General features: G+C 44.2%; 1 protein-coding gene across 5 annotated transcripts in view; it reads right to left on the bottom strand.

The window, feature by feature from the left end:
- The window catches only part of LOC112982170 (PDZ domain-containing protein 2), a 210,769-nt gene that overhangs the window by 45,789 nt on the left and 138,853 nt on the right, over positions 1-26,127 (bottom strand). For 4 of the 5 annotated variants that reach the window (XM_064500657.1, XM_064500658.1, XM_026098357.2 and 1 more), the window contains 4 exons: positions 23,882-24,284; positions 10,769-10,911; positions 9,825-9,957; positions 7,567-7,734 (listed from right to left, as the gene is read on the bottom strand). In XM_064500657.1, the coding sequence (XP_064356727.1) occupies positions 7,567-7,734; positions 9,825-9,957; positions 10,769-10,911; positions 23,882-24,284 (847 nt within the window). The remainder of the gene's footprint in view (positions 1-7,566; positions 7,735-9,824; positions 9,958-10,768; positions 10,912-23,881; positions 24,285-26,127) is intronic. The other variant, XM_064500659.1, reaches the window with a different exon arrangement.

Here is a 26,127-nt window from a genome sequence, read left to right as displayed (position 1 = left end):
CCTAGACAGCCATGAGTCCTTGGAACCAGTGAGATCCTCCCAGCTGATCAGTTCCCAATCCTTTTGGGGCCAGACTGCTCTCCTTTTGCAATATATCATGATTTTCACTACAAACATCTTCTGAGATGAAGAAAATCAAATTCAGACATTTCTGAAATGGTTCACAAAGAGATCACTGCTGTTTTATTTTTAAGCTTTATTTCCACCCCTCCTGTCCCCATGAAAATATGTTTGCATGCAGTATATTCACAGGCCACGAGATGTCTCCATGTGCTGCAGAGAGCTGCCAGAAGATTGGCCCTGGTAAACAGAAGAGACAAACATGGAGCTCATGTTGTGTGAAAGCTGGTCTGACTCCTCAGCTGTTTTCTTTAATAAATGCTCATGGTTTAGCACAAATCCGGAGCCCATACATTATGACAAACCATAAGCTGCTTCTGATCTTTTTAATTACAACCTTTTTACTCGGGGTGAGGGACAGAGAAGGCAACAGACAATCCTCAAAATAAACAGCTCTCCTGAGAATGGAGCAAAACCTCCCTAATACTGAAGTCAACTCACAGCTGCAGAGAACATTCCCATGATACAGCTGGTGGAAAGCTTTGGATTTCAGTTCTAAAACCAGTTTATATCATCCTAAGTACATGAGAGGATATGGAATCCATAAGCATTAAGTGCCTTTCATACCTGAAGCCTATGTATTTATACAGGCTGTATTTATTCAAGCACAGTAAATCTAGAATACATTTGAGCTCAACCCAACCAAGACTGGACTGTGCACACGTTCAAGAATTTGCAGATAAACAAACTGCAGATGCAATGATACGACATTCACGCTAACTCTCAAAACCTAGAGCCTTTATCATCTTTCTGCTAATGTATGTGAACTGGATGGCTGTGACAGCATCCCTCTTGTTCCAGTGCCACGAGGGGGTTATTTTTAGTTTGTTAAAGGCAGTTCATCTCCTTCAAAGCTGGGCAGCTGTCCAAACAGCCAAAGGAGAGATGGGCTGTACTGTATATCTCTTGCTTTATGGGAAAAACCCTCATTCAGAAAAACAAAGAACATACAGAACCTGTACTGTAGATAAACTGCATTTCCATTATTCTGCTGACTTGGCTTTCCTACACATTACATGGAAGAGCAAGAATTATAACTCTGGGCATTGTCTATGCTGACATTTATGGTCAAGTCAAAAAGGTTATCTTCCACCAGCCAAAGCAACAGGAGATATTTCATAGCTTGTAGCCTGCATCATATCTACAGGGAACCCTGTTGATAATCAGTCTCTGGATGAAACAATTTCCCCTGGGCTTGTCTTTAACACAGAGGCAGTAGAAAGTGGTCCAGGATGGCTGGAAGTCAGGAACAGGCAAGTGTGCGACTGCTGCTAGGAAACTCTCTCCTGACCTCAAGAACACAGTTCCACTAAAGTCTCCACGACAGATGAATTTTAGAACCTGTGGAAAACAGTAATTTAATGACACCACCTCCCCTAGCTGCTTTCCATCACTCCTCCCCCTCCCCAAACTCATATGATGCACAAAAATTCCCATACCCTCTCCCCAATCCCTTGCCTGCAACCCCCCCCCGCCCCCCAATCTGCCCTTTGCAATTAGAGCAAGCCTGCGGCAATACGGAAGAATTGCAATAGTTTCTTTTCATATGACACGGCACCTGGAAACAACAGGGCTACTCAAACACAAGAACAGTCACGTTAGGCAAACAAGATTTGGTCCCTAAACATTTTGTTATTTCCTCTTGCCCAAATTCCTCACTATATTTACTCTAAAACCTTGCATTTCACCAGTGTTCTGGATTCACTGTAGGACCTAGTGCGTTTGTTTAGCCGAAGCATGAGTGAAGGGCACTGCACAGGCGCAGACCTGCAGATACGCTGGACAAGATTATCTCGGAAAGGTAGAGTACGGTCAGACTTCCAACAAACACAGCGTTTATAATTGACCAGCAGCTCCAAGACATGCTAAGCTGAGGCTGGACCCTGCCCGTCCCTTCAAAGGGATCAATGGCAATGGAGACAATCAGTAAGAACGAGGCAGGAATTGCAAACGCTTCCAGCCCTTGCTGTGAAGAGGAAAGGAGCCACTTAGCCCTTCCCCAAGAGCAGGACGGGCCCCATCCTAGCCTCACACCACACTTCATCTTCCCTCCAAGTGAAATGTTTCAGTGCTAAGCGGATTACTGACAGCAAAAGGTCTTTCTCGCTTTTCCAGACATGCAATTCTATTTGAAAAGTGATTCATGTTTCAGCAACCGCTTCTGAGGTTGCAGTGCCCTAATGGGAACAAGCGCTCGAGTCCTCTAAGTAATGAGGGTCCCTCCCCGCGCTCTGCACGCATTTAATTGTTGAGTTATGCTTCCTGCTCCTTTTCAATGCTAATGCTTTCTCTGAAATGCTCTTCCAGTGTTTCCAGAGGAACTTTTGACCCCAAGAGTGTTTTTAAACTTATGGCATTGTTATCCCTCTTCCTTATTATGCTTGCATGGCTAGAGGTAATTATATATGGATTCTCCAGTAAGACAGAAAGGCTCGCAATGGGAAACAACTAAACATTCCTATGGCTCAGATTAAAGAAAGAAAAAGAAAAAGGAGGTGGGGGGGAGACAAACGCATTTCTGCATATTCACAAAACAGGTTTATTTATCCAATTTCAGCGGCATGCCTTGCCAAAAACATAAGTGGGTTTTGGCACAGATAAAGAAATCCAGCTCATGCAAAAAAACCCTGGTATTTAAACTTTAACCGGCGACATCCTGTTTCTGTTACAGTAGGAGTATCAGACCTTGGTGGGTCACGGCAGTCTCTGCGTGCAACGCGCCCACAACTTGGATTAAGGTACGCTTCGAGCACTTAAGGTCAACACAAAATGATTCAGTACTTGCAAAAGGGTTTCACAGCCCTGGAGCAGAGGTGGGTGGGAAAGAGAGGAGGGGACTGTCAGAAGGACGGAGTCTCCTTCCTCCCCCAACACCGGCAGCAAGTGTCTCCAGCGCTGCTCTCCCCCTGCTTCCAGGAGCTGCACACTCAAGCCTCCCTAGACAGACACTGTCCTCTTGAATTAGCTTTTTCGAATTTCTCATCCATCCATTCATAGGAACCTGTTCATTACAGTTGAATACTTAAAGAAAATACTTGATCATCATATATTGAACAACAGCACCAGAAACAAGGGCGAAAACCTTTCAGAGGCAAGTAGGAATGATGCACACCTCCTCGTGGGCATCCTCAATGCTCCAAAGTCATCAGGCACTTCGCAAATTCTTGGCAGATGCGTTTTCTGCCTAGAGTTCATTTCCCAGGTTGCTCTGCCACCCAGCAATACAGTGACAAATAGGTTCAATTTCAAGCAACAGAAATGATAGTAAAAATGAATTAGAATTAAAAATAAATAGTCCAAGGCAAACAATATCATATTGTCCTATTTCACTTGGACACAAATAATGACATTTTAAAATATCAGTGTCAACTGCACAAGTTTGAGGTGGGAGTTTAAAATCCCCAAAGTAATGCAGGACAATTTTACACAAACTCTGTGGTCCAATATTTCATATCTGAAGTTAGAGAATGTTTTGGCCAAACTAGCTCTGAAAGAAATGCGCTTTAAGGATATTAATGTAATCCTTTTTCTGCCTGGCAGCACAAGTTTTATTAAAGTTAGAACTTGAAGGGACGTTTCATGTTAAACAGGTTTTTACAGAAGCAGATTCTGTAGAAATAGAGCTCCAATTAAACTGTATTTATGAAACTTTTATTAATGTAACACAACAAATGGACTTTTAAGTAAGCCTTACAAGTGATATTTCTCTTAAATTACAGTTTTCAAGTGTCACTAAAAACTCTTTTACAGTGTCCTGAGGAAGCTGAATAGCTGAGAACGTTGCCAAGCTGGAAACGTTGGAGCAAAACTTCAGGATCTAAAGAACTTGCTCACAGGGAAAACTCTGAACGGCCAGCACCTAAAGCAGCAGTTTGTTTCTTTTCTTTTTTTTTTTTTTTTCTTTTTTAAGTGACACAGAATCACAGAACAATTCAGTTGGAAAGGACCTCTGGGGGTCCCTGGTCCAACCCCCCTCTCAAAGCAGACATAGCTTAGATCAGGTTGCTTAGGGCCTGCTCCAGCTGAGTTCTGAATATCTATGAGGACGACAATTTCAGCAGACATCTTAGTTGTAAATGATTATTTCTGGTGCCACGTCCCCTTGACTCCAAGCATGACTTCATCAGAGCCTTCGCTGCGCGCCTGCAAGCTGCAGGGGTTCCCTCTCCCAGGGCTTTCTGCAGAGTTCGGGAAGGGATATCGATCCCTCTGCGCCGGAGTGCTGTGTCTGCGTCACCGTGTAAAAGACCAGGTGTTAACCCACTAATAGCAAGTACAGCAAGACTATAATTTATGGTTCTGCTCAGCACTGTACTATATTCACAACGAAGTTAATGAAAGACGACCTTAGACAATGTTAAGAGCTTCCAAAGTCCTTCATCCTGTCAATCTAGTAGTATCTTCTACGTCTAGACTCCAGAAATCAGATTTACGCAATGCCAGTCAGCAAACACCTGCCTGTTACTGCCCCAGGCCTCCCACGGAAACTGCAGCCTACAGGAGTGAGACACAACTGCCCCTGAGCCCTGCGAGTTGCAAGCGTGCGATGGTGGATTGCGCAAGGTTAGTTTTAAAGTTTTCCTTGTTCACTCGGCCTTTGGCACAGCGGCAACAAGCGGCCGGGGGCGGGGGGGGGGGGAACAGCAGAAGCGGAGCAGACTCTAGGGCTACAAAAAGGGGCAGCGGACCCCCAGTTGACGATAAATCATTTTGAATTACTTTTTTTTACCTAACCACCCAAAACATGACACCACCGACACCATCCCTTTCAGGCTCTAAAAGTACTACCGCAAAATAGGAAAGAAAACTCATTAACCTCTTGTCAGAGGTGAGAAACCATGGATAAGAAAGATAACTCCTGACCGGAGTCGGGCTGGAAATCACTTCCAAAGCAAAGGATTCTGATGCTGAAAGCAAGCTCACAATCTCAGTTACGCTGATCCAGACCTTGAGTACCTACCCCACTGGAAGTCTAAATACAATTATATTTGCATGGGTAAAAGAATAGACAAGCTTAGCTTCTGCTTTAATCATCAGTCACACTGTCAGCTCTTACCTACAGTACATATATGGAGTATATATATGAGAGAAAGAAACCATGCAGTCATCATCAAGGGAATCGGAGGAGCAGAGAACAGTAATTTCCAAAGCAATTTTGCAGGAATATATATGATTATATACATTAGATATATATAGTCATATATATAACAAAAAGTGATGCTTCACGTTCATGCTGACCTTCAAATTAGCTTCGAAAAGCCTTACTGTAAAAAATCCTCCTCCTCGTCTTGCCAGACCAAGAAAAGCCATGTGTGAAGCGTCTCTCTTCAACACATCCACCTTCCTACGTGCGTGCCCGGCTCAGCTCTCCCTGGCAGGCTGCACTAGCCCTGCCAACACTGCGGCAGGCGGCGGGCCCACCGCGGGTCTCCTGCTGTACCGACCACCCGCCCCACGCTGCAGAGCCGTGTCCTGCACTCCTGATGGCAACCACACAAGGGGAACGCAAAGGTGTCCCGCATCTTGGATTAGAAGAAGGATTTCGTTTGCAGCTCAAGTAAAAAAGGAAGAGGATTTGGTTCCAAGAGATGCAAACAAATTAGCATGGCTGCATCCCTCTGAATTCTACCACCACACCCAAATAAATAAAAAAGGCAAATAAATTGAATAGAAATAGAAGTAAAAAATATCCTCCTGCCATTCTTCTAATGTGTTTGTTGTACTCGGATTTCTATGATTTTCCTCCCCCCCCCCAGTAATGCATTATATAAGCACAGAGATACTACCATCAGAGGCGAGACTGCCACATAGGTAGGCATGATCAAGCTAGCTTTAAAATCAGGATAGCACCACTAACAGCAGCAGTGGCATTGGTACAGACTCCAGTTCAGGCTATAAACTCTGCTGTAGGGTCCTGGGTGGGTTTGTTTGGTGGGATCTTCAATGATGTGCATGCTACCTTGAGTTTCCCCTAGTGTTATTAATCTGGAAAGGAAACACCTGATAAAATCAAAAAAGCCATCGCGGAAAACCACAAAAACCCCTGCTGGAAACTCAGAGGCATACAAAGCGACAAATAATTGTTAACGTATGCTGAAAATTTCACTAGAACGCTAGGTAGCTGCATCTTGAAGTCCTATATAATTAAGTTTTGCGAAAATTGATTTTAATGTTCAAGCTTTGCTGAGCCACAGCCTTGCGAGTAATTACCAGAATTTGAAGCATAGTATCAAGAAGAATTGCAAAATACTTTAAGCCAAAAGAATGTTTAAATGTCCATTCAAGTCAGCACACAAATACTAGAATTATCAACACTAAGCATCTTCGATTTATTTATTTTTCCCTCCCTTCCACAAATAGTCAGCCTGGCACAGAGAAGGAAAGACCGTGCAAAAATAAAGCAACAGGAAAACAAAACTTGTCACACAAAAGACTTGTTTGAGAGCGGGGACTATTATAAGCACAGACTCGAAGCAAATCAGAGATAATATGCAGGTACAAAGTGAATACCAGCATCAGCGAGGCTATAGTACAAGACTCATCTTGGGGAGTGATCTGTTGCATGAAAGATGGAAAGTATAAAAATATAAAATAAAAACAAATCACTAAATGAGACATCATGCATATGAGTCCTTCCAAAGATTTAAGAGATTTATTATAATCGCCTCAGAAAAGAGGGAAAAAAAGACAAGAAAAGAAAATGATGAAAACTTCAGTTGAATCCACCTGCTTTTTCTTGCCTGAAAACCAGCTTGTAAACTCTTTAGGATAGAGATCATCATTTTATTCTGTGTCTGCACAATACAACAGAGGTCCAGAACACAGATGAAGCTTCCGAGAACTGCTACACTAGAAATAAATAACAATAATCCACTTAATCTTTGCTGAATGCAGCCCTGAAGGGAATACAAGTGAGATTATCAATTGGCAGCATTTATTCAGTAGAGCTTCAGTTACAGTTCACAGCCAGAAACTCTTGCTCTTCCCCCAAAGTCTCTTGGCTTCAACAGAGCAAACAACAACTTGAAGAACTGGATCATAAACTGTTAAAGAAGTTTAGTTACAAAAGGAGGGGAAAGAAGAGCGTGTTACTATGCAAGCCCTGCAAGAGACTTCTCATCGGTTCCAACAAAAGCACTTGGAAGTGGGTGGAAAACAATCCAGCAACAGAGAGAAAAACAAAAAAGCCCATTGCCACGTAACTTGGACGACATGGGAGCTCTTACTCCCCGTGACGCTGCTTTGCTACAGCGCAGTAACACAGATGGCAGAAGCTGCAGTTGATCACATCACCGGTTAAGCTTGTCAACCACTTTTAATGCGAAGGAAAGCTGGGTCAGATCGCCCCATCCCGATGATCTGTTCCGTGTCCGGCTGTAGGAGAACCCGACAGATACAAACCGATGTCAAGGGACAGAGTAAAAACATCACCAAAGCCACACTTACAGCAACCAGTGTTTCAGGAGTCACATTCACTCCCTTCACATCATCATCTTCTGGCTCTTCATTTTCTTTATTATCAGTGCAAGAGACAGTGTCTTGGACCGAGCAAGTGCTAAGCAAGTCTGGCAAACTGGTAGATGGGTACTTCAGAAAATCCCCTTCAGCAGATTCCTACCAGAAACACAACAAAATAGGTTATACGCCATGCAGAGAATCACCAAAGTCTAGGCGAAAGTGCTCTGTTTCCCTCGCCCAGTGAGAGCTCCTTGATAATCCTTCCCCAGTTACATATTTCCATGTGCTTGTAATGTTTCAGTTATAAAAAGCAGTACTGATTTTAAAGTGCATATATAGTAAGCATAGGCCAGTATAAAATCTAAATGTTTTAGAAATGTAAAAGAGAATTTAAAATAAAGGCTTCTCCAACAGCCTGCTCCTCCATACCCTGAGTTTATTAGATGTCATTGCAAGAAGACTCAGAGTTCAGAGAACTCATTATGCATTTCATCATGTCCCCAAATCACACACTGCATTCCTGCACTCTCCCTGTAGATGTTCTCTTTCACACATATTCTATCTACATGCATAAGAATAATAAGCTGATAACACTACTTAGCAGAACAAAATGAAAACTGACGCACCAATCCTGTATCTACTCTGTCCTGAATGCTTAAGGATCTGTCTCCATTCTCTGGCATGTTTTCTGGTAGGTAAAAACGTGCATGAACTGAAGGCAGAGATGAGACAGTCTCATTTTATCGCTTTCAGAGCGGATCCTGTGTTCAGAGTGCTCACCAGGCCAAATTGCAAGGCTGCTTTCCCATACTAACAAATAATATCCAAAAGGATCTGCTAGAGAATACTTCACCTATTTACATCTTTCCTCAAAATGCCTGACACGAGGCAAAGATTAGATCCTCAGTTGCTTGGGTTACCAAGTTCTCCTCCCAGTGACATGAATACTGTCCAAGTACACAGAGTATGGGCCAAAAGATTCAAAGTTTGATCAGAACTGTGAAAAGCTTTATGCTGTAAGCTTATTCATGATTATTTTGATGCAATTATTACACAAATAAAGAAATAATTTTAGGAAGAAATTTGTGCAGGCTACTCTCTTGCTTTTTTGGAAGAAGCCTAATTGTCTAAACAAAGTACAAAATGTAGCTACTTCAGTTCAAAGTGTCCTGTTTTCAGAATAAACACTGCTGGGGCTAATACCGCACCGTAAGTCTACAGAAGGTCTCAAATGAACTTCACTCTCTAATGAAACATTAGGGAAGATGTAGGCTCTTTGCTTTGAATATCATCAGGCAAAGTCTCTTCTACACAAACAGGAACATAAAGCATTCCAGGAAGCTGTAAGAGCACGCAGAAATTAAACCCATATTAAATCCCATTCAGGCTAGGGCAAACTAAAGGTGAAGCTTAAAAAAAGTAAATACATCGAATCCTGCCCAAGAGGTTCCTGACACTGCCCCAATTTCACATCCGTCCCTGCCCCACAGGTGCATCCTCAGGACCCCAGGGACCCCAGCCACTTCCATGATCTGGCCTGGCAGCCCGACAAACACTTGCATCAAGCCAAATGAAGGAGCAGCAAGCTGTGGTCTGGGGGAAGAGAGCGAACTTGGGTGGGCTAGCATTTCTTGAAGGAAAAATATTGTGTAATATCCCCCCCAATCTCTCCTGAGATGAAAGCAAACTAAGAGCCCTACTGATAAATGAGTTCCACTCTCATTTCCCTGAAATTTCATGCTACTTTAACTGTGAGAACTTCATTCCACGCTATTAACGAGGACAAATTAAGGAATTCAAACTAAGAGATCATCATCAAGAGACCTCAAGCACACAGATATGACGAGAGATAAGAGCTACAGAGGCTACACAGGCAGAATCTGAAGAGGCTGAGAACAGCCTGCTTTATTTAGCAGGCTATGTATATTTTAAGAAAATGTTTTTGGCCAGAACTTAAGTAATCTCTGCATGAATAAATACAGACTCATTTGCACACAGAACTACTGCGACAATACAAGCAAATTACTAAGTTGGCCTCTATCTTGCTGATTTGCCACGGATCTAATGCAGCTACCGACACATTTTCAATAGCTGTACATTAAACTTATGAGAAGCAAATGTGTGCGCATAGCCTCATATCACAACTATTAAAAATCTGCCCTTTGTATACAACGCATGCACAAACACTTTTAAATGGCTATGCAGGGGATCACCAAGGACAAGCACAGAGGATTTACCGAACGTACCTTGCTAGCTACCACCAGCTGCACCAGGCCAGCTGCAGAGCGAAGAAGGGCCACAGCTTCCTGGTGGGAAAGCCCAACCAACGACTGCCCGTTGATCATGAGGAGCTCATCGCCTGATGTCAATCTGCCGTCCCTATGGAAACAAAGTAGGAAGGCTGAGCTACAGAAGAGGATCTTCTGCTGATGCTGTACTAAGACAGTATATGTTGGTGTGCAGAGACATGTAAAAAACGTGACTTGGTTGAAGCTGAACTCAAACTGATTTTTGGCCATGCTATTTGCCCTAAGGGTGGAAAGTGGAAGGAACAAAGAAAGGTGCTCAGAAGGGGCTCCACAGCAAATCATTTAGGAACATGTTATAAACAGAGCCGTTCGTTCCCCCTTCCCTCTGGGACCAAGGTCCCCTCGCACCTTTCCCAGGTCCCACTGGAGACAGCCAAGGCTCATCCCCTTCCAGCAGGACAGCTCTGTTGTGCTCTCAGCCACGGGCCCCATCTCGCTTCCCCGGGCCAAGAGCCCACAGCGAACACCCAGGGCACGCTGCCAACGTGCAAGGACTTTGTTCTCACACTTTCCCATGGGCCAGTTGGGTTACTTTCCAGGCTCTGTCACCAAGTAGTTGGGGGCCAAGAAAAGGCAGTCATAGTCAGTCTGGGGCCTACTGTACTGCCCTTCAGAGAAATCAGTATACATTTGCAATGAAAGCAACTGTTTGATCTTTCTATACCTTAGATTAAACATGCTGGAAGGGGACTCCGTGACCAATCAAAAAAACAAGCTTTCGAGCTAAAAATCACATAGTCTCTTCCTGTAACAAGGACAATGGTTTCAACAGCAGCAGTGCAAACTGCCCCAGGTTGTTTTTTGAGTTCAGCTATCAGTGATGGCAATGGATGGTCAATCACACATACTTCAGCTTCGCAAAGGAACCAGTGTCGCCTCACCTGTGTGCAGGGCCTCCTTCCTCCACGTGGGTGACGATGATGCTGTGAGGGGATCGCTTCGACCCTCTGCCTCCCGTTATCTGGATTCCCAGCCCGTCCGTCCCTTTCAGTATGTGCATCTTCCATATACGGCAACCTTCTCGCTGGGAGAAAACGTGCAGAGAGTCCTTGAATTTGCATTTAGACAGTAAGAGAGTGTCCTGAAAAGGCCTACTGGTTTAGGACACAGGCGCAGGGGTGCAGGTGAAGGCTGCGAGGCTACAGAAGGGAGCAGTTTGCAGGCTGACAGCCTTGCTGCCCGTCACCATACATCTGTATAGCTCAAGCTACGCAGTCGCGCTGAGCAAGCTGCCTTTGCTATCTGTGGTCCAAGTGAAGGAGGCAGAAAGGAGGAGGCAGCACAGGTTAGTTCAGCGTGTGGAGATTTCCTTGCAGGGCTGTTTGCAGCTTCTTTCTGAGCTACGCAGAACCGCCGCTCGCTATGCCCTGATCCTTCCAGCAGCAACCAGAAGCCTCGAACCCTTTTGCCAAAATTGCCTTGAGAGGAAAGTCAAAGATCTGCAGTAGCTGTGCAAACAGGTTGCAGAAGAGCAAAAAGCCATTCGAGAGGGACCTCAAACACCATGGTAAGGCAGCTGCTATTGCAGCGGGGGCTCGACGCGCGCCACACTGCAGCACTGACCTCTCCAGAGAGGCTTGAGGTATTTGAGACATAGCAAAGAAAATACCAGCCGCCCATCAGATATTCCCCTATTTGACACCTGTTGTACCAACCAGAAATAATAAAACTTAACACACAGAATAACTTAGAAATAGAAGCAAGGTAATAAATGACATTTAGGACACCTTTATCTTTATTTATTTAAATTGATTATAAATATTCTCCCAAAAAGTGCTTTACGAACTCTGGAGCAATACAAGATGCAAAACAAAAACTAGCTTTGAGGAGTCCTACTGGAAGGATTGGGCCCAAAGGAACACAAGGGTGGCAGATATTAGCAGAGTGAAAATGGAGAGAGAAAAACAAGCATGCAAGCAAGCTGCATTAGGCAATTGCTGGGGAGAAGAGGGGGGAAGGATCAGGGTAGAGAATTATGAGAAATTCTCAGTTTTCAAGCTTGGAAGGTACAGGAAAATGCACAATTAGGGTATATTTTTTAGGTGACTTGCTGAAGTCACTCAACACTGGCTCATCTCTCTGGGCATCTATTTCTGACTGGTTCTGTTCTGCACGTCAGTGATGTTCTTACAGTGCACAAATGCCCAAGGAGTGATGATGATTAAAATTTCATGGCAAACTGTGAAAAGCGTATATGAAAAAAAAAAAAAAAAAAAAAAGGAAAGAAAAAAAAAATCACTGCTTGTTCCTGAGAAGTGGAACTGCTAAGTATATCAGTGAACCTAAGGTCTGTGGCAACTTGCAGACCATAGGCCAACTTTTTTTTTTTTTCTCCATCAGAGCCTTTAACAACTGCAAAAAAATGCAATTTTTTTTAACATGACCACCGGGGCCCTATGCTGAGATATTTAAATGCAATGCCAGATGAGTTTTTCACATATGAGAACAAAGAGGACATTATCTACATTAATATCTAAGAACAAAGTGATAAATAATAGATTAATATTATACAGCCCCTAGACCAGAGGTATGAGAAACAGGAAAAACAAACCCAGTGTCTTAAGGGGTAACCCAAAAGTTTGATCCTGAAAACACATACACCTGTGGGTAATTTGTTAACTTGAAAGCCAAGCACATGAGCAATATCCCAACAGGTTTAACTGGGATTCTAAATACATTAATAAAAACACAGTCCCCTGTTGAATAACAGCACATGTCAGGCCAGAGAAGACCTTGAGATAAATTAGACTGATACATGAAACACCTTGTTAAGCGCAGGGCAAGAGTCAGCTATATTTATCTACACATAAAGCGCAACTTAGCTGCAGAACAAGAATGCTCCAGAGAGACTTAATTGCTATAAAATGCCTTGTACCCATAATAAAAATACTCTAACAGAGAAATATAATCTTTCTCCCTCCCCCAAACCAAGACCAGGCTAAAATGATGACAATCTAATCTCCTCACAAGATGCAGCTCTTTGCAGTCCAGTTGCTGAATTCATTTTAGAAGCACACCCTCTAATAAAGCTTAACGACGCAGTCACCAAATTGCATTTAACAATGTGCAAAAGCTCTGTGGAACACGAGTTATGCAAAGGCCTACGACATGGTGCAGCGACATGGCGCAGCGCTTACTTGCGTTCCCCAAACTAGCATACGTAAAAAGCAAACAAACAAACACTATTCTCAACTGACCTGCACTCAAATACTTATTTACCTAGCAAAACACTAAATAGCAGCAAATTACAAATTGCTCTTAATACAAGAGCAATTCTTACTCCCCTGGAAGTCCCATGGAAATCAGAAGCACCTGCAAAGTGAGGCATTACTTAGTCCAAATACAGGTGGCAGAATCTAGCCACACTGAAGGCAGCAAAACAATCTGGCATAGGCCCGAATGTGTATTTCTTTCACTAGTTTTAAAATGACATGTTCACATACTGTTAAAATCAAAAAACAAAGAGAAAAGAAAAGAAAAGGCTGTTGCTCGAGTTCCCACCGGTCATCTATATGCATTTCACTGCAATAAGCAATTCAGCGTCGACTAGAAATCAGATCGACCTCATTGTTCTCTCGCTCTTCTTGATAAAACATTCATAGCTACTTATTTAAGCACACTGATGCTGTTACAAAGCAATCCCCCCCCCCCCCCCCCAATACACACATACCTTTGCGGTACCTCACCCCAAGTTTTTAAGAGCTAAACATTCTAAAAAGCAGATTCCTAGTCTCTGTTGGGGGTCTCTCGGAGAAAGGGGGGTGTTCGGCAGAACCCCCTTCCCTCTGCAGGAGGTAACTATCTCTTCTGTACAGAGCAGCACGGGACAGTTCACGGGCAACCGGGAAACCCTGCTGCTTTGAGCACGTATCTTCTATGACTCCATCACAGCAAAGCCTTAACAGTACAGCTCCAGGCTGAGGCCAAGGATTTTTAAATGCATTTAAATTTTTACCGAAAACCAGTTTTCTTGAGTTACCGGAGATTCCCAGCTTCAACAGCACAAAGCTTAAACACTTAAAAATAAATAAATAAATAAGACAGTGATACACTTTATGCCTTCAATTTAAAAAAATTTTAAAGGATTGTATTTTCAAGCTTGCCTTTATAAGCAAAGGGACTACAAGCTCACTTAGTCTGTAAATGAGAGCTAGGATTCTGGTGTGCTCATACAGCTCTGGAGACCTACAGTACGCAAGGGAAACTCCAAATGCAGTTAGAATTGGCAGTTTGCAGGTCTGATGTCACTGTCCCTGGAGCCTGCCTAATTCCTGCTCAGAGCAAGATGAGTTTAACTACTGGACAGTCTCCTCTGATCGGCTGCACAATTCTGGTTGCTACTTGGCCGCTGCCAGTTTCGTATTCCTATTAACGGCTGAATTTTTCCATCCACTCAGAGTAATTCTCATAACTTCATTTATAAACAACACAATAAATCTGCACATACCCCCCAGAAGCTCTCTCTGGAAAAGCATTTCATGCCTATGGCAAAGAGATATGCCGATGACTGTCCAGCCAGGTATTTCAAGCTCCAGATGTCCTCAGCGAGGACAGAGAGAGGCAAAGCGGCTGCTGCATCCCAGGACTAGGCAGACACCCCCTCCAAAGCACTGCTCCGGCTCTTCTTAGGAATACGGAGACCAGCCCATATCTGCCCTTAACCGAGGTCTGGTCACAATAAGGAAACTTAACAACGAAGAGAGAGTAAATGCCGAAGGGCTCGTTAGATGACCCAGGTTGACCATCTGTGCCTCGCAAGCCATTAAGCTTCAAGCAATTCACCCAAGATGTGGCCAATATTCACCCACAGAAAGACATTCGTGCTTGCTCCGAGACTACCAAAGGAATGAGAAGCCAAAACTTCCGTTAGAGATTTGCTCCCCAGTTGGTCACTCCCACCACCCCAAAGCAAACTCTAACTCTGCTCAGATCTGTCACGTTGAACTTTGCTTATCACCAACAGCAGCACCAGACCTGCCTGCACCTGGGGACTGCAGATTCCCCTGGTGGGAGGGACATGATGGACAACTATTCGTCTGAGATGGCCTTAGGAGATGAGACTGGATGATCTCTTTGATTCCCTCCTGGACCTACATTTTTGATATCCTTCAGCACTCCTATAGCAAGAACACACACGAATGGCCAAGTTAAGGCAGCTGCAGTTGGAGCGGCTAATTCTTCTCTCTAGTTACATCATTCTCACGTGACTCAACTTTTTTCCTCACTTGGCTCTTTTAAGCAGGCAGCGTTTTGGATCAGATTTTTCCACTCGCAGATGATAAACTTCAAAGTGCACGAGTTACAAATAATTAAAATGGTTTTAAGACAGTATGAATATTCTACTTGGATTAATCACAAGTGAAAAAATGGGTCATCTTATGCAACAGACCACAAGTGAGAATAGAGAATACAGCTGGTAGTTTCAAGTCAGTCCCTGCAGGCCATCTTTCTCCACCATGAAGCCATTGTACATTAGACAGCCTCTGCTCAGAACAAGCCTACATCTGGAATAAGCTAGTGCTAGAGATCAGAAAGGAAGCACACTGCCAACGCTGTGCGGGGAAGCTCGCATTAGGCCTGCTCCAAGTGCATACCATCAAACGCTCAATTTCATAAGCACATCATTAATAAAACAAAAAGGACCATTTTTCCTCTAAGTATAAAAAAAATAAATAAAATATGTCAGAACCATTCTTCTCCCCTTTCTTTCACCAGCTAATTGCAGGGGAGTTTAAAGGGGGTTGACTGATTTTTGACTGTGCGGTGTTCAAGAAGCTGCAAATCTATATATTCACAAAGGAAAAATTGCTTTGAAATCTTATATTAAAGAAAAGCTTGGCAGGAGCAAGGTGTAAACAAATGGAAAACAGAAACGCACTAAGTAGTTAAAAAGCCAGACGGTAGAAGGGAAAATGTAAAATAGTTGTCTACAAAAAGCACTTTCTGTCACAGCAGCAATTCAGCAGTGCCTTTTGTAAAAAATAAATAAATAAATAAATAAAAAGGCAACAAATTTTAAATAAAAACAGAGACAAGCAGTGATGAGAATACCAATAATCGTGTGTCATCACACGAGATCGATGTGCATACATTGACTGTAACAGGCCCTAACACAGAAGACGGGATGCCTCCGTTGGCATTTCACCATGATTTTTTTGTCTGCAGGGGCTGGTTCCCTCTTAGGCATCTCACAGGTTTTACCCATAACAGCAGCAGAAACAAAGAGCCAGTTCCTCCTCACTGCCCACAGAGCTGCTTTTGGAAACTTAATACTTAAAGTAAAAAAGGTTCACACGTTAAAGAAAATGACCACAATAGTCTTGACAGGAGCTGGCAGCCAACGTGCCAACGACATGCAGCTGAAAGATTACAAGAATATTTCCCATACAGAAATACGCAGCCAGGGGACCGCATGCAGACCAGCGTGTAGGAGCAGGCCTGCAAGTCCCAGCCAGTGCACCAGCCTCCCTCCATGGGCAGCTGGGGGGGACACACCAGCACACCTTTCCCCCAGCACCTTTCACCGACGTCCAACAAAAGAAAAGCACTGCTCCCAGCAGGCCTGAAGGAGACCAGCTACTTGCCCTGCCTTGGGTCAAATCATGCCTCCTCCCCAGCCCACCTGCTGCCATCCCCATTCCCAAAGAGACACGTGAGAGAGATGCAGCAGTAACTGGCAAATTAACTTCCACGATCAGATACCAGGCGATTAGCTCAAGCGTGTCAATCTCAAGATACAGTGAAGAGCCGTCACTCTTCACATTGTAGATATTACGGTGAATGACTCCGTATCAGAAAATCAAGCCAAAATCTGATTTTTTTGCAGATTCTTAACAAAGCAATTATTTCATTAGTGCGTAATGAGTATGTTTTTCATCTGATACTACTAGGATATTTTTAAGGCTGATCTGGCAGCAGGGTTCCAGCTTTCTTCTGCTACCTCAGGTCTTGTTTTCATTGCTATACAAGCAAGCTAAACAACTCCAAAACAATTAAAAGCAGGAAAATAAAAAGCTAAACTCCTTCATCAGTAGATTACATTCCAATACATAATATTCCAAGACAAGAGGTCTTTGTCCTTCCCTACTGCCTACGATGTTTCTTAGCAGCAAGGTACTGCAGACTTTGGTTTCTATGTCCATAAGATGCAAGCCACTCCATGCCTCTTGGCATCTCCTCCACCACTTGAAAGAGTTAAAAAAGAAAAACAAACCAGCAGCCTTTAATAAGAATTGCCCAGGGCTGACCAGGCAATCTTTCAATGTCCAAGAAATAGGCAGGAGCCAACAGCACAGGTGCGACCGCAGCTCCATTCAGGTGTCCACCACTGACCACCTAAACAGGGTGACTTATTAAAACAGTTCCCAGGCACTTGGTGACCTTTTCTGAAACACGAGGAGAGAGAAGCGCCCCAGGAGATGAAGCCTGGGGAACAGATAAAGGCATCATCATCCCCTCCCACCCTGAAACACACACAGTTAAAATACACGAAACAGGCATCACAGAGGAGGGGATGGAAACCCTGCTACTTAACACCAAATGACCTCCAGGGATCCCCCTCCAAGGACAGGCTAGTCCTTGACATCATTTCCTTGGCAAGGGCTTTAAACATTTTATCAGCCATTGCAAGTACCTGAACTACCTAATCACCCCTTATAAAATTCTGCTGGAGTCATTTGTCATCTTGAGCCACCACCATCTGGATGGTGCCTCCATGGGCCCCTCCTCTGCCTCCCGCCTTCAACTGAAGCTTTATTTCAAGAGCGGCCAACGCATTTCTCACTGTCCCTGACCCAGGGGGGCTTAAGCACAGCAATTCCCCCTGGAAAGCTCACATGCATTTAAATTCTCACAAATGTCTTGCCTGGTCTCATTCTGTTGCTAGGTTATTGGGAATGTTTGGTCAGTTGCTTTGAAGTTTCTCCAAACATAAATAAATAAATAATAAACCCTCACTGACTGCAGTATATTAAAGCCTATCCTAGAGCAAGGCACTATGGTACTGATGTCAGCTAAAGTCAAGTCTTTCATGGGGACTGATACTACATCCACTTGTGCGAAGGACCCCAAGGATCCCTCAGGTCTGTTCAGTGATTTCAGCCCCCTGACTCAAAAATTAAGTGTATATAGCTTTATAATCATGACTTACACCTAAAGCATTACAGCACTAAACAAACAGCATATTCTATTTTAAGGCATGTCCACTTGGTTTCAAACATTTGCACTTAACGATTAAAACGTAAACGGTCTGAATTTACATTCAGCTGAATCCATCCTTTCGCATTCCAGTTGTGGATTTTCTGTATCATTAACACCATATGCAGAATGAAAAAACACTTTTTCGCAGGTGAGAAACGCGTTCGTACTGGGGCTCTCACTTACGTTTTATCATAACGGAGCTTTGATCTCAGCTGAGACCTCCTAGGTGCTGCCGTCGCACAACACGGTACGAGTCTGTTCTGCCTTTGCAGGTAGCTCATTTCTGACAGTGAGAACTTAGTTTCCAGGTGACCCATTAAAATTAATTCATTATAACTTATCCATCACCAGGTTATCTTTCCACACAACACTCCCCTGCCCCTTTGGAAAATTCAATTTAGAAATAACATAAAAGGACAGATTACTATTTGAAATTAAAATCTACAGTTACCACAGCTGTAGCTATTGCTTAAATCACAGCAAACAAAGGCAAAACCTTCAGTCAGCTGAAGAGATTTGGTAGCAAGCGAGACTTATCCCAGAAAGTTGTGAGGACTGTTGTCTTAGGGCAAGGTGGAACATCACTGGCAGCAAAAAATTATTTGTGCTATCAGTACCAGTTACATAAAAGCACCTCCTAAAACTCCAAACAAAATCAAGGCCAAGTTTTCTCAGTGTGGTACAACACAGGTAAAAGACAGCCCTTGCCCCAAAGGGAGTTGACAATCCAGCCCAGGCACGACAGCGGGAAGACATCCTTATCACGGAGCACATTAAAGCTTCAAGACAGTTGGTAGCCCCAGGATTCATGTTAATGAAATCTGCAAGCAAATACACAAGATAAAAAGACCAAAGAACAGAAACAAGACTCTGAGGAAGGCCTTTATGCATCTCAAGGTGCCTACAATAAAAACTAAAACCAGAGGTATTTATATCTAAAACATGCATCGTATAAAAGCCCTGATGAAATAATTATCGTTGCTTAGGTTGCCAAAAAAGCTGATGTAAATCATTTTAGCCCCACTAGCTTCAATGGAGCTGTGAATATTTACACTTGTAAGCATGTTGCTCAGAGCAGGGTTTTCATTCTGGTAAAACAAATCGATAGGAAAAGTTTTTCTCATCATGTTTAAAAAAGTAAAATCCTTAAAGCAAGTGCATTATTTTGAGCCTCAATTTTTGATTCCTATAACGAGCCACTAGCCCCGCTCTTCTGCTTGGCAAGATAAGGTACATTTTTCATTAACAAAAACGCAAGGTAAGTCTGGCATTTACCAACGGTAATTCATAAATATTGGCTACAGAAAGGCTGCCACCCTTTCTTCACTATAAAGCAAAATAAAATTCAAAAGCCTTCAGTCTTCGCTGAGACAAGCCATCTCTTACTAAAAAAGCAGTGACGGGACAGAACAAAGAAGAGAGTTTTGAAATGTACTTGATTTCAGTTTATCCAAATTAAAATGATACAAAAGCAAGGGCCCATTTGCAAAGACCTGCCTGGGCTTTTACGCACATACACATCCACGTGCACCTGTGTATACATTCACGAGTCTCAAGAGAGTTGTGGCCTACACAAGACAGGCCCAGTTGGCCTATAAGGGAGCAAAACTGGCTAAGCATGCTGTTCTGGCAGCTGCAATCCACTGCAAAATATTTTGGGTTAACAATATAGAGCACTTTTCATGCAAGGATTAAAAGCACTATTACATTATAAATCAGACCTCCCAAAAATCTCTGTGAGGCTGGGCAGTAACGTCCCCTCGCCTTCCCCACCTCCCCTCCTTTTTTAATAGATGGTAAGCTGACTTCACAGAAAACATACTTTACGGGGCTACCTAATGCCGACTTGTTTCCACCCTGGAAAAGCTTCCTACCACAAGCACACTGAGGCATTACGACCAACCCAGGAGATGTGGTGCACACACCCTGGACCTCTCCTGTATCCTATAAAATAACCCAGTGGAGAAATGCACAAATCCCAGCCTCTCTTACCTTCCTTCCTTCGTTATTAAAGCGCTCTTATTCTACCCAGTCTTCTTTAGGTAGCTTCCAATGGTGGCTGCTCAACTCGGACTTGGATTTCAGCTCCTTATTAATCCAGAAGCTACACTGAAGTAAGAGCATTCAAGGGGATGCCAGAAGACTGTGCTTTTCTTTTTATCCCTGGTGCTTTAGGGACTTTCCAAGGGCTCCTGCTGGGGCAGGAGGAAGCGAAGGTGGCTGGTCCTGCATGTTCTGCGCTTTGACATGCTTCACCTCCAGCCCAGCTTCTGGCGTCAGCAACAAGAGCCTCTCTCATCACGTCAGCAAGGACTGAACCAGCTCAAGCCACCGTTACAAACTGTACTCACAAAACTCGTAATTCTGATCCATCACTTGTGCCAGCTGTATTTGATTGTATCTCAGCACTCCTCGGGGACTGAAGAACCAGGAGAGCAGTCCAAAGCTCTTCTAAAAACACTCCGATAAAGAAACTGAGAACAAAATTGATGAATCCTGTCTTATCACTAAACACAGTGAAACCACAAAATTGGTATGTAACTAGCTTGCCCAGGGTTTGTCACTTTTTATCATGTCTAAGCTAACTCCAGTAGCCCCTCCCCGTACTCATTTTACATCCTTGCTTTTACAATTACTAGCTACAAAACATTACCTTCTTTCAAGCCGCTGAATCAAAGTCAGCTTTGATTGCTGTATTTAAGCTCCCAGATCTTCCCAGGATGTGATGGATCATTACTCCAGCTCAGAGATCGCCTGTTTTTAAATCACCGCACACGACTCCCACCGAGACCAGCCTGGGTCCCTCCCAAGGTCATACCTGGCTTCCAGGACCTTCCTGCCACGCAGATACAAGGAACCTGTTCAGAAGCTGCACCTTTTAAGAGGCATTTAGGTTCATCCCCAAAATATTGCAGCATAACTTAACCAACTGTAAACATTAAATAAATATGGACTGCTAATTGACAGGTACGATATTTATTGAGGTTACGTACAAGCAAGGAGCCTAGCAGATTTGTTTATATGTGGCTCTAAGAACGCCAAGGGCACAGGAGAGACCGACGGAGATGGAGGAGATGAAAGCAAGGCTGAAGGGGACCGACACTCGCACGTAAACTGGTAACGCAGGAACCTTCTGGTAGGTTCATCAGACAAACAGCACTCATCCCGGCTCTTGTTTCATGATTCAGCATTGCTGTTATTAACAGTGCACAAAGCAGATAAAGCGGAAGGAAACCACCAGGCTCGTGGCAGGGGAGGTACGCCGAGAGCACACGACACCCCGGACGCGCAGCCGCAGCTGCCTCTGAAGCACTCCTGCCGCAGCTTCTCTGAGGCATCAGCCGGAAGCTGCCCGCTGGGATCGGCAAGGGAGCAGCTGAAGGCACGTAGACTCAAACCAAACTCTCCTGCCCTAACTTGGCTGCTACAGCTTCAGACAAACATTGAAAAGGGAGAAAAGAGACTTTCCTGGCTTCAGCATTTCAATTTCTGTAACTCTTCAACCTGCTTCCCAGGGCAGGGGAGTAGGAAGGAGCTAAAGGCAGCACAAGGGGCGTTAACGCAAGAGGTCCACACGCAGCTGTGAGGGTCACGGAGCTGCTTCTCCAAGCCTTTCCTCCCATCGACAGCCACCCTCGAGCTCTCTGCAACCGGCTGGGACTGTTTCAAAGCGAACACAGTGGTTCCCAAAGGCGCGAGACTGACAGCGCTGGATATTCAATTAGCCAACTCATGGAGACAGCGAGCGCCGCGTGGGCAGCGGGATGGACCGCTTCTCCCCACAAGTGCAATGCCCTGCCAATGCACCTCGTCCCCGTTCGGGAGGAGATAATTCATCCCACGGCTCTGAAAGGTTTGGCTCACTCTTTGAGGCTTGGAAGCAGGTTGCAACTTCTGACATTAAGTTGTGGAAACTGTTTTCAAAAGGCTCCTACCACAACTGGATCTCAAATGCCTAAGTGCTGGGTCACGCTTTGAAAACAGAGCTTTAAGGGAGATTTGGGGCTCCCAAGTTTCTTTATTCCTTGCTTTCTCTCTTCTTTAAATAGGACTCACATAATTTTAAAAATTGTATTCACTGTTAAGAAACAGAATCAAGCCACTGATTCCTTTGACAGCAGTTCCCACACAGACGTTAAACGGACAAGCTTCTGTAAGGCCCCCTTGTTTTTATAAAGAAAAGGATGATCAAGACATGCTATTCGGGCTCTAGCTATTCAATTTCTCCACATTCAGATGTCAGGAAAATGCAATTAATACTGAGACATACAGAGGTCATACCTCTTAGCAAAATACTGGAGGGGGGAAGAGAAGCAATTTTGCTAAATGACTGGGCCTCTCAAAAGGCTCCACGAGAGATACACCAGAAATGAACAGATGATAGCTCTTAAACTTCCAGTGACTTAACTAAGCTTTCATGTTTTACAAAGCTACCTCATATGTGCTTCACATTAAAAACATGTATTTATTGCTCACAGTCAAATATATTTTCTGAATTTAATAAATTACTTCTCAGACTGAGATGGCTCAAAACATCACGATAACACTAGCACGAAACAGCTCTAGATCAAGAGTTTGGGGTTTTTTATACATTGGCTTTCCCCACAAAAAACTCGGATCATCGTCATTTACGACATGTCTTTAATTATACATCTTCAAAACAGATTTAAGAAGTTTTTAAACTGGCCACAGCCTTCAAAACGCTGAAGGTCTGGATCTTTTTTAACTTAATGTTCTCTTTCGGAAAGGTTTTACAGACCGTAAATTTCAAAACCTGTACACAAGCATCTTTCCCTCCCTGTTGCACCATGAAATCAAACCTGGCTCACTGATGGGAAGAGCAGATTTTCTCAGTTACGTTTCTTTAGGACCACATTCTTTTTTATTGGTTTCAGTCTCTCTGCTGTATTTTAAGTTTGAAACAAGTACCACCATGATGCACTAGTACTGGGGATCGCTGATTTGGGACACATTAATACCACACCTTTGTTCAAAACAATTTAGTGATACGATGTACGCTCACATTGCTGTATTACCAGCTTTGTAGTCTTAAAAACAAAACCAGCTGCTGCAGCAAGTCCCCAGCCTAGCACAGCAGCATTCATCTGTCTATACTATCAGCGTCTTTGGAAAGATTGGCAAACAGCTCTTCTAGTGATAGAAAATCGCCCGCGTCTTGATCAGATTTCAGCGTGCATCTTGCATGTGCATGCAACAATGCTGAAATTCCTGCCAGGCAACAAACCCCAAGACCTCCATTAGGAGAAGAGAAGAGCAATAAAAGCCCCCGTCCCACTGTTGTCCCAAACATTAATGGATTGTCCATCTTATCAACGCAGAGCAAAATTCACAGCAGCTTCCATGGGGTCTCTAAACATTTTCCAAACAAGTTTTGTAACATGAGCTAATAAATGGACCGTGGTCTGGTGCTGAATCCCTTTCCCTTCAAAAAGGAGGCTTTCGATTTCAATTTTACCATAAGCTTTAACGTCCTGCAGAGCTCAGACAATGCTAAACACGAAGCCTCAAAGGACGAAATGACCATCTTCCACTGATGCCTCCTCCTGCAGCGTCATAACGTCATCAGTTGTTTCAAGCAAAAGAAATTTGCAAGCCAATGTTGACAGGTCTGATAACTAAGTCATTTTCCCCCTTCATCACAGACGTAACATGACAGAGGCCCTTCACCCATTACTATTTAACGCCAGGGTACCGAAACCAGGGAAGCTGCTCAAGAAAAGCCCTTAATCCACCAGCGTACCTGCCGATACTTTTAAAAACCCAAAGAAACCTACCTGGGCAGACTGGTCGCTCACGTCAGGCATCCCACCGTCCGACAGCCGGGACCGGTGCTGTCCCCCGAGGCTGCGCAACGGCTCCTCCACGCAGCTCTCCGCCTCGGACGACTCCGGCTGAGGAGCCTCCACCTCCATGGGGGTGCAGTGCCCATTGCCCGGCTCCGAGCCGGGCTTCTCCTTGCTCTCCTTGCCACCCGGTGTCCTGGTGATGACGCCGAACTTCCTCGTTCTTTTCCCATTTTGGGCGGCTCTGTCGCTCGGCTCGGGGCCCGGCTTCGCTTTGGGGTCGCAGCCGTTGCCGTTGTTGCCGTTGGAGGGAGGCAGAGGGGCTTTGCGCTTGATGCGGCGCAGCATGATCAGGTAGACGAAGCCGCCATTCCAGCACTGCTCAGCCAAGTAACTGCAGGGGAAGGGACAAGCGCGGGTTAGGACCGCGACGCCCACACCGCGCCCCGTCGACGGCGAAACACGCCACTGCACCCTCTGAGCAGCCCCAACTAACTGGGTACGTAGGATATATCAGGACATCTGGAGGCATCGGCAAATACTCTTCACATTCGGTATTAGATATTGTAAGTAGCGCAGAGGCATAGAGGAGCTCTGAGCGACCACGGACGCTGCTTGGCGAACAGCCCTCAATGCCAGGTATGTTCGCTCAGGCTGATCTCACGCGGGCACTACATGACACCGGTACATACCACCAAACTGGTTTCCACCACACCGACCTCAAGACGCGTGTCACAGCAACGCGAAAAGGTGGGTGACGCAAAGCGGAGCGGGTTTCCAGTGGAGAATAAAATAAGTAAGTAAAGATTTAGAAAGGAAAATCAGGCAGGCTTCATTTGTGCAACAGCCCATAGAGTATTTGCATCTGAAATGAGCCTTCTTAGCGAAGCTAATCTTCTGCTTCAGCATACATACGTGCTTTGAAGGCCTCAGGGAAAAAAATCAGCCACTGGGGTAAACAGGCGTAGCTCCAATGGCCTCAGCACAGCAAAGCGTGGCACTGCAAACTAGGGCGTACCGGCTCTGGTAAACGGACACGGAAATAAGGTGGGTTTCCTTCAGAGTAAGCATACTCTGATCAAAGCAAGAGCTAAGTCATCTCAGCTGGGGAAGGAGCAAGCCACGAGCTTGCCAGTACTGCAGCAAAACATCGCCTCCCTCCCACAGGCTTTGAACACGCCTTGAAGGAACTGACATTTCTGTTGCAAGCAAATACTCGGTGACCTTAAAGAAACTGCACCCATTGATGCAAAAGGGGAATCGAACTTCATGTCTCTTTTGGGAAAGCATATACCTCAACCCAAATTCTTGAAATACCTGGGTCCTGAGCCAAGGGTGTAGCCAACTGAGTACAAACAAGCTGGAATTTGTACTTTGCAGGTTTGTATGTGCCCTTTCACACTGATTTAGGCCCCAAAAATATATTGCCTTTCTCACTAGTGAAAGCAGCAAGAATTTCCAAGAGCATCAAGTAAGCGTCTGCTGCAGCTGAATGAACATTTCATTAATATGGAGCAGCTGGTGAACCTACAGGTATCAGAGATGGGAAAATAGGTGTGGAGTTAAATCATAAGGGATCCTAAGAGAAAATAATAGAGCAGTTTTGGCTGAAGGAGGAGGAGAGACTCGGGGGTCTTCCACTTTTTTTTTTTTTTTTTAGCCCAGAAGCTCCAGGTAGGAGGAAATTTTCCCCTCTGCTTTCTTAAAGTTCACTGGCCTTAAATACAACTCCTGAAAATTATTCCTGCATAGAGGTGACTTATGGCAAAACAGGAAAAGCAGCTATGATAACCCCTGAAGCAAACTTCTTTACAGAGGAGTGAAGAAAACACTCAGTTACTGAGAGTCATCTGGACCAGTCTGGGAGTGACTGAAAATAACCCACGATGAGTGTGTTTTTGTCCACAGATGTTAGCCAGTGGTTTCAGTCCAGTTCTTCCCAAAGCTTAGATGTCCCCACCAGACAACATTATAATCAGCTTACATCTGATTAGGAAAACCAATGCCTAAATGAATATAACAACTATGTAGCCTTCAAAACAGCTCTGGAGCAACAAACTTGAAGGACAAACATATTTGCTGTGCCAGGTCTCCCCAGCAAATATAAACTGGATTTCAACTCCCTGGACAATCCACTCAACAGTTTTCACTGGGTAAGCCACCTCTTTTTTTAAAAAATCATTAAGAATATTTAAATAAAAACCCAAACTATCTAAAAACAGACAGCCAAGGAGCCC

Source organism: Dromaius novaehollandiae, chromosome W, assembly GCF_036370855.1.
Source record: "Dromaius novaehollandiae isolate bDroNov1 chromosome W, bDroNov1.hap1, whole genome shotgun sequence".
NCBI classification, from domain to species: domain Eukaryota; kingdom Metazoa; phylum Chordata; class Aves; order Casuariiformes; family Dromaiidae; genus Dromaius; species Dromaius novaehollandiae.
Note: the sequence above shows the minus strand (reverse complement) of the source record. Positions and strands in the feature narration are given on the sequence as shown.